Consider the following 9,722-nt stretch of genomic DNA (forward strand, 5'->3'; position numbering starts at 1 on the left):
TATTTGATCAAATTTCCCTGGTTTAGTAGGTGGATGGGGAATGGTTGTGTTATAATGGCGATGGCGTTGTTGTTATTATCTTGAAATTAAGGGTGATTACTGTCTGATGACTCATGTGAATGGGGTTGGGTTGGAAAGAAAGAAAGAGAGAGAGAGATATAGAAAGAAAGAGAGAGAGAGAAAGAGACGAGCTGTAATCACATGGGGTTTGTTTACATGATGCTTTGATGGGACCTCCCTTCTTCATCCTCCTCCCGACAATTATGAGCTGAAAGTCATCTTCTTTGTCAAAAAGGAAAGATTCTTCTCCATCCCTCTACATTTCTCGCCGGGAAATCCATGGCCGAACACGATAAGGTAACTTAACCTAACCGCCTCTCATCTTCCTTCTAACTTTCTGAGATTAGCTTCTTTTCACCTCAAATACCAGCTAGATTATGCATCAACTTGTTCGTTCATGTTTCTCTGCTTCTTGATCTGAGATTAGTTTGTTTTCATGTGACAAAAGATCTGACCTTGACCTAACTGCCTCCTTAGATCAACATCTGATATCAATTGCTAGGATTTCTATAAGCTTGGATAAAATCACTTTGAGTTTCAAATCTTTATTCAGATTTAGACTGCCAACAGTTGATCTGGTTTGTTTACAGGCTATATCCGCCCCTGTTGCGGATGGAAATGATGCAGTTACTGGACACATAATCTCCACAACCATTGGTGGAAAAAATGGAGAACCTAAACAGGTGATGATGCTTCTGAAATTATCATTATTATGAACTTGTTTTCATGAATCTCACTGTCATTTCTCTCTTTCTCTTCGTTTATTTGTTTGTTTTTCAGACCATTAGTTACATGGCAGAACGTGTTGTTGGAACAGGATCTTTTGGGGTAGTGTTTCAGGTATGAAATATGTTGGTTATTTCCATCACTTTCTTCTCTATTCAGTGGATCTTGATGTGTTGATGAGATCTGAATGTGTTTTTTTCAGGCGAAATGCTTGGAAACTGGGGAGACAGTAGCGATAAAGAAAGTATTGCAAGATAGAAGATATAAAAACCGCGAGCTGCAACTCATGCGCACGATGGACCATCCAAATGTTGTGGGTCTAAAACACTGCTTCTTCTCCACTACAAGTAACAACGAGCTTTTCCTCAACTTGGTGATGGAATATGTTCCTGAAAGCATGTATCGAGTTTCTAAGCATTACAGCAATCTGAACCAGAGGATGCCTCTTGTCTATGTCAAACTTTATACTTATCAAGTATGGAAGGAAGATTATCATTCATCTCACCCCCTTTCACTTTTTTTGTGCTTCATCTAAATGGGGATGGTCTTTCTTGTAGATCTTTAGAGGGCTGGCTTATATGCACAATGTCCCTGGAGTATGCCACAGAGACTTGAAACCACAAAATGTTTTGGTATATATCTCATTTAGTCATCGAGTTTGCGTAAACAATGTAAATATTAAAGCTTATCGAGGTCTCTTATCGCTAGTTTGCTAATATTGTGTTCAATTTCTGCAGGTTGATCCTCTAACCCACCAGGTCAAAATCTGCGATTTTGGAAGTGCAAAGATGCTTGTATGTGCCATCATTATTTCACCTTTTCTTTAAATTGTGTAAGATTCCACTAGGATTTGTTTAAACAGAGAATGGGGATGAGAAGCTAGAGGAAACCTGAGGATAAGAAATTAGAATAATCAAACTCATTAAAATTTATATTAATTAGTCCAATATTTTGGGATCACAATTGGATGAACTGCCAAACATCAAAACACAAAGAGCTTGTTTGATGTGGTTTTTTCTTTATTCTTTATAAATAATCCAATTATTTGATGAAAAAGTGGATTATTATTTTTTTGGGGGTTAAATGACTAAATTATCTTTTATATTTAATATTTTAAAATATTATTAAAAATAATATAAGAATATTTTAGTTGAAGAGTTGAATGATGAAGTGATGAATCCAAATAACCCTTTGTCAAACAAGGCCTAATTTCCACAAAAGCTACTCCTTGTTCATTTACCTCTTCTAAATCATCTTCAATCATGCCTTCATCAATCAATAATGAAACTTGTAGTGATTGTATTTATAATAGTGAAGTAATTCTATTCCTTCGATAACTTGAATTTATACTAAATATTATGTAATAACCTAAGGATAATAATAATAGTAGTAATGGATAAACATAAAGGCTAGTATACCTCTTTAATTAGGGTTACACCGTCCCATCTATTTAGGCCGAATCGCCTCGACAAAGCCCTAGAACTTAACAAAATGTTTTTGCATATTGTCTGTATGTTGCTAAACCATATTGATATTTTTTTTCTATAATCTCATTATGATTTTTGTACAATCATATCAGGTGAAGGGTGAAGCGAACATATCATACATATGCTCGCGTTACTATCGAGCTCCCGAACTTATTTTTGGCGCGACTGAATACACAACCTCCATTGACATATGGTCTGCTGGATGTGTTCTTGCTGAGCTCCTCTTGGGACAGGTCAATAATAAGCCTATTCAAGTTATACTGTTTCCTGAAGTAGTTGCTTAAAGTATAGAATTCTAACTTGTTAATATCCAATACCTTTTAGCCTCTATTCCCGGGAGAAAATGCAGTGGACCAGCTTGTAGAAATAATTAAGGTACAACTAGTCATTGAGAAAAATAAATAAAGTGGTTTTCACTCCTTCTTTAAATAGAATGTTTCTGATGCATTTCTTGTAGGTGCTTGGGACGCCGACTCGTGAAGAGATTCGCTGTATGAATCCAAATTACTCAGATTTCAGGTTTCCACAGATAAAGGCTCATCCCTGGCATAAAGTATGATTTCATCTTGGCTGGATTATATGTATTTTTTTAATTGATTCATGTCTAAAATGTTGACTATGTTGATTTTTGTGTGAAATTTCAGATTTTCCATAAACGAATGCCTTCTGAAGCCATTGATCTTGCTTCACGTCTACTCCAATACTCTCCAAGTCTTCGCTGCACTGCAGTAAGTTCTTTTCCTTTTCCCGACCAAAAAAGAAATCAAACAACTTAGCACTTAATTTAAATGACTAATTGTTTAGTTGAATCAAACTTTGTTTATAAAATCACTTAATTATTAGATTCAGCTTACAAAGTTAAGATATAAATTTTGACTTAATTATGTGATCTAGTAAAATTATCCAAAAAATAATAACGTGCAAATTAATCTACTTACATCACTGTAGGGATTAAATAGTTACTTTTCTGACATTAGTTTCACATTTTATCAAATCAACTTACATTCCAAAGTACTCAAATTTAGATATTTTCATTTGATTAATTCTACATTTATTTTCTAGTTCCTCAACTCATTTGACGTTCAACATTCTAAAATTTAATTTTCAGTTTTATTAAACACACTTTAGTATTAGTGTCTTTGAATTTCACTGGATCTTATTGATGTTCTTCTACAGCTAGAGGCATGTGCACATCCATTTTTTGATGAGCTTCGAGAACCCAATGTCCGTCTTCCCAATGGTCGCCAATTGCCTCCTCTCTTCAACTTTAAACAAGAGGTTAGTTATTCTCACAGCTTTTGCATCATACTATAAAAGCTTTGCTCTTCACTTTGGAAACACCATTTAGTTTTTGGGTCTAAATCTGGAAATCGCAATGATTAAGCTATGATCTCACATGCGCCACAAAAGAAAAGTGATTTGAAATGCCCCTTAGATCCCATTTGAAAACTAAGTAGCTTTTTAATGTGGAATGTGGATACACACATTCATATCAGATCACTGTTTGTTTGTGATATTTTTGATTTGTTTAGCTAAATTTATAATATCTCCTTTGAAATGGTGTATTTTGCTTTAGATAATTTGTGGTGAATACTACTACTACTACTACTATGTCTTGATGTGTTTGTATATGGATTTTCCAGTTAGCTGGGGCTTCTCTGGAGCTTGTGAACAAGTTGATCCCCGAGCATGTAAGAAGGCAAATGGGTCTCAACTTTCTGCATCCATCAGTCACATAAAATGAAGATAGGACATAAATGAAGAATCAAGATCTGTGGAAATATTTATCTGAGCAAAGTCAGATGCATCATTCATTGCATTGAGAAAACCCCCCAGCACTGTAAGCGACCGCACTTCACCTGAGTACCCTTTTTTTTCCTTCTTTTTTTCACTGTTCCCATTGGCCGACCTCCTAAAAGCAAAGCGGTGGGGGCTGGTTGGAAGACATGCTTGTATATGTTTAGTATATAATCTTAAAAAATACAAAAAAAAAAAAAACTAGAGGTTTTTGTCCAAATGGTGGAGGGAGAGAAAATCAATGCAATGAATGGTGGAACTTGGTTAGGATTGGGGGAGAAGAGAATGGGATTGGGGTGTTCCTGTTATTATATTTTTAAGAAGTTTATTGATATGCTTAATTACTTACTCTACTACTTATAATGTTTGTTTTAGCTTTGTATTGTTCCATAAAAATATGTTATTCCAACTCTTTGTATACTGCACCCCTATGCAAAGCTTTAGTAACCTTTTTTTGGTATTTGATTGCGGCGAATAATCCATATTGATTTCTAAGATTGTGTTATAAACACTATATATGATTCGTCCATTCTTGTTCGGTTGAGTTCATAATTTCTTCTTGTTATTAATGGACCGTATTTTTGTCTAAAAGTCTAAAGATCTTATATAACGATATTCGGAGTAATGGATTGGTAAATGCAAAATAAATAATGATTTTGAGGAGGCAAAACTATTTAAAAGAGGATAAGGGAAATAATGTTAATGATTTGAGTTATACTATAAAATAATTTTCGAGTGATTTGAATTATTTAAATAATTCAAAAATAGAGAAATTATGTTTTCAATGTTAAAAAAATATTACAGATTTAAATATATAATAAAATGTAATTTTTGAAAAAGAATTAAATAATATTTGGTATTAATCTTCTATATTACAAATCATTTGAATGAAACCTGTAACTTCTTCTTAAGTGTTCAAATAGAATATCTGACTATAAATGCTTAATTATGACAATAACATTATTTATTTATTATAATATATAATTAAAAACAGCGTGAATGGTGCCTAAACTAGTTTGGTCATTTGTGTGAAGCAACTTGAGAAGGTTAGCTAAGGCACGTTTGGTACGTCATCATTTCTTATGTTACTTAAATTACAAATAATTTGTAGTAGCTTCTAGATAAAATTATTAAATTAGTTATTGATTTTGTCAGCAATTTTTTTTTTATATTTTGAATATAAATTAAATTCTAAACATGAAAAATCCATAATTTTTGCGTTTTAATAGCATTGCTTCAATTTATGAACAAAGAGAATTTAAAAAATAAAAATGATTACTCGTACAAACACGGTTTGTTATGATATGTTTTGACATGATTAAAAACATTTTATAATTCCCCTGCCCCACACTTGTTGTCTTCAGGCCATCAACTTGTTGGAATACTTCATTCATTATCCACACATGGCTGCTGCAACCCTGCATGCATCTGTTTCTCCATTTTTATTCATCATTTTTTTGAAAAAAAAAATAAAACTAAAAACAGTGCTCAATAAATTATTGAGCTCATAAATTTTCGAGAAAAACGATTAACTCCCCGAGGACCTTGATAGACTCTACTGGTTTTCTTGAACTAATTTCAGAAAGTGTCATAATAATAGTATTATAAATGATACACATCGGATGACTACGATTATTGAAAGTTCAACGATTTCTCTCAAACCAGATAATACATCAAAAAATAATTGAAATGGTATCCCATATATGTAGGTATTTCATATCAGTCACACAAATCCAAACTTTCAGGCAACTACCCAAAGACTCGGGCATCACCCAATAAATCTCAATAATACTTCATAAAAGACATCAAATATTAGTCACTCACCGACAATGCAAGAGTAAGTGAGTTATCAATTCAACCTCACATACGACTAGTCATAATACAACATTTTTTCATGAATATATCATCCGATAAAATTTCACCATGAATAACGCTCCATTCAAAAAACGTTATCTTAGATGGAATCTTTGACTCCCAAAGTTTTTCACAACAAAATTATACGGAATTATCTTAATGAACAATTTGTAGCAATACCCCACATAGAAACTATCATTATCTTGTCAACGCATAATGTCTTGTTCAGACGAGGACACTTGTTTGCGTCATACCAAAAATAAAAACTCTATTTTGAGATAAAGTCTCTATAATGTTTAATCTTTTTTCATATCTAATTCAACTAACAAAACTACTAAACGGAATATCAAACATGTCATCACACTTTTCACCAAACTATATCAATTTTTTAAAAAAAATGTTAACAATTATAAATATTTGTGACTTTTAGTCTATTAATTAAAAATACAAAATGACCATCATTAATTTCTTCCCATTTTTGTGGGGATTACCAACTTACATATAAAGAAATTAAATAAAGTCTTTACCAAACATAGTCAACTAAGTAAGGATATAATTAAAGACCTTGAAAACATGATTATTATTATTCATATAAGATTTAAACTATATAAATATAGCAATAAATAACTAATTACTATGTATCTAAAATTAAATACTTACAATAAATTACTAATAATCCTTATTTTATTGTAGAGAATATGAAATATATATTTTTAAATACTAGCTAAAATTAGATAATAAACTTTTATTTGATTTTTAATTCTAGAAAATAAATAAATAAATAAATATTATTCTGTAATAAATTCTTATGGATTTCTTTTTTTCTGTTTTCATACAGTCGTCTCTCTCGCTGCTCACAAATCCCCGCCTAAACTGACGTTGTGATAGAGAGAGAGTAGAGAGAGAGTAAGGGGTCAACTGAAGCAAGACGTGCTGATTCAAACTGCAGGCTGTAAAACACTTGAGATTAATGCAAAAGAGGTAACAATTTGGTATAGGAATGACATCATAGCTATGAATCGTCTTTCTTCTTCTCCTTTCTCACCATTGTAAACAACGATATATAAGATCAGGAACTAACTGGTTATCATCTGAATCTCTATATGTATTCAACTTCAATTTTGCTATTCCGATCCAGATTTCATTCAAATCTGTTATTTCTTCTTTCTGTTTAATTTCTCTGGATGTTGTTATTGTTACGGTTATGGATCACCAAACGGATGAAGATAATAGTAGTAGATCACGCGAAGCAACAACGATTTCACAGAGCTCTGCTAATCCGATTGATTCTGTTGTGATTGTTGTGATAAGAGAAGAAGACGAAGGAAATTCATCCGTAACCGCTACGGATCTCGTGAATAAAGTAATTACTTCAGATCCGTGTTCAATATCTAATAATTCGTTGGAGGAAACTGTTGTTGTTGACTTGATCAAGGTGAATAAAACGTCATGTGTGATTGATTTGAAACCTAATAATTATAAAGAAGATGAGAAAATCGGCGAGTATTCTGGAGGAGACGAGAGAGTTTGCAGGATCTGTCACTTGAATTCTGAACAATCTAGGGAGATGATGACAACTAGAGCTGGTTTGATTCAACTTGGTTGTGGATGTAAAGATGAACTTGGTATCGCCCATGGACATTGTGCTGAATCTTGGTTTAAGATAAGAGGGAATAGGTAATTAATTTCATCTTCTATGCTTTTCCCTTTTGAATTTGAATCAGAATCCTGCTAAAGTTAATATCAACAGGACCACAATTGATTCCTTTGTCTATACTGTATACAGGCAGTGTGAAATATGTGGAGAAACAGCAAAGAATGTAATGGGTGTTGGGGATTATAGATTCATGGAAGCATGGAACCAAGCCGGACCTCACGGTGGTGGTGGCAGTGGCACCGGCGCCGGCGCCGGTGGATTATCAGATGGGTCTGAAAGAGGGTGTTGCAGAAGGCAACCATTTTGTAACTTCTTGATGGGATGTCTGGTAATTGCCTTTGTGTTGCCATGGTTTTTCAGAGTAAATATGGTTTGATCATCTCACTATTTTTATTTTATTTTATTGTGATTACATCATCTAGATTCAACTTTGTTACAAAAAAAAGATTACATCATCTACCAGACATGTGATTTTTTTTATTTATTTATGTTTGATTTTGGTTAGAAGATACAAATCAAATAATGAGAGGAACTTGGTTTATATTATTTTTATATGATAATATATGGGAGTTTGATAAATAGAATGCAATGAATGACATTTGTTAACTTGTTTTTTTGCATATTGGAGAAACCCTAGGGCCTAGGCACTCAATTAAATTGGCCAAATGGAAATTTGTCCTCTTTCCTCATCAATGATGGCTTCTCTTTTATGGATAAGATTCTTTGTTTTAGACATTGTTTGATGTGTGGGCCTTGTTTATGTGGGTTATTTATGTAAAATAAGATTAGTGTTATTTTTTAAGTAGTCATATTTGTAAGAATTATTGTTTTATTCTTGTTATGATAGTCAATTATTAGATTAGATTACATACTAAAACTTTTAGTGATAAGTGATTAAAATTCACAAATTTCATTTTTACTCAAAACATTTTTGTGAAAAGTAATGCTAGCATCCTACACTAAAGCAGGATAAAAAAATTATTAGATGATATTGTTTCACAGTTTTACTAGCTATGAATAATTGCACAATTTTATACATTTTATGGTTTCTTATATCCTTCTCATCAATATTTTGTATTCATTTTATTCTAAATTTCACAAACAAAGGTTTGCTAAAACATTTTTTTATTGTTTTTTTAACTCATTAGAGTAATCATAATGGAAAAAGTATTGTATTAGATTTTATTTATTAAAAATGACTTAAGTGTGTTAACTTACTAAAATTAAAACAAAACAAAAAAAACAGTATTTTTTTTTGCTTTTAGTTCTAATAGTCATTAGTCTTTGATTTGGTTCCACTTTTGATTGCATCTTTAATAATTATGCTAACCAAATTCAACATTAGAGGAGTATTAAAACATTATTTATTTTTAATTTTGTACGAATATTTGTTTGTAACTTTTCTTTTTGAATTTATGAATCTAACTATATCCTAGAGTCCCACAAATATTTATTTGTAACTTGTGTCAACAAAATCTTAAAGTAAAATAAATGGGGTCATCTTTTTCTTTAAACCTAAAAGTGAAGAAGACAAAAAAAGATTTAATTCAATAATGTATACTCAAAAAGATTACAACAAAATAATCGACTAAATTTTTATGAACGACAAAAAAATCAAGGCATATTCACCAATAAAATCAGTATATTTCGTTTTCAATTCTATATAGATCAGCAATTTTATTTAAGATTCACCAATAAAATCAGTATATTTCGTTTTCAATTTTACATAGATCAGCAATTTTATTTAATATATGAAATTCAAAAGAAAGTATTTTTTTAAATGGTCCTTAATTTATTGTTTAATCCTTATTTTTAAATTTTGAATCCACAGTTGCCACAATTATAAACAACATGGATTGTTTGTCCATAAATAAAGCATGTTTTGCCTTCCACATAAAGTAGATCCTATATATCTATGTTCTCTTTTACTTTCATCAAAGTTTGAAATTATTCCTCATTATTCTAGAAAATTGAACGCCATCATTTTTTTTCACATATTATATTATATATTTTTTGTTGAAAATAATTAAAGATTAGAATATGAAAACAATTTGTTAATAAGGAATGTTTAGAAGGCTAAGAAATTATTCTCAATTTCTACTCTACACTCTTAGGCTCTTGTGAAAGAATCTTGTTCCCTT

General features: G+C 31.5%; 2 protein-coding genes across 2 annotated transcripts; both read left to right on the top strand.

Moving 5' to 3' along the window:
- The first annotated feature begins 127 nt into the window (after positions 1-127).
- On the top strand, positions 128-4,586 carry LOC124935399 (shaggy-related protein kinase eta). Its single transcript, XM_047475837.1, has 12 exons — positions 128-357; positions 651-743; positions 841-900; positions 989-1,261; positions 1,344-1,418; positions 1,524-1,580; positions 2,366-2,506; positions 2,598-2,648; positions 2,731-2,826; positions 2,918-3,001; positions 3,450-3,551; positions 3,917-4,586. The coding sequence occupies exons 1-12, from the start codon at positions 340-342 to the stop codon at positions 4,010-4,012; spliced, it is 1,146 nt and encodes a 381-aa protein (XP_047331793.1). The 5' UTR covers positions 128-339; the 3' UTR covers positions 4,013-4,586.
- Positions 4,587-6,766: 2,180 nt separating this feature from the next.
- Positions 6,767-8,143, top strand: LOC124921406. The gene is made up of 2 exons (XM_047462068.1): positions 6,767-7,601; positions 7,711-8,143. Exons 1-2 carry the CDS (start codon positions 7,129-7,131, stop codon positions 7,955-7,957), a joined length of 720 nt encoding a protein of 239 aa, XP_047318024.1. The 5' UTR covers positions 6,767-7,128; the 3' UTR covers positions 7,958-8,143.
- The last annotated feature ends 1,579 nt before the right edge of the window (positions 8,144-9,722 follow it).

This window comes from Impatiens glandulifera, chromosome 1, assembly GCF_907164915.1.
Source record: "Impatiens glandulifera chromosome 1, dImpGla2.1, whole genome shotgun sequence".
NCBI classification, from domain to species: domain Eukaryota; kingdom Viridiplantae; phylum Streptophyta; class Magnoliopsida; order Ericales; family Balsaminaceae; genus Impatiens; species Impatiens glandulifera.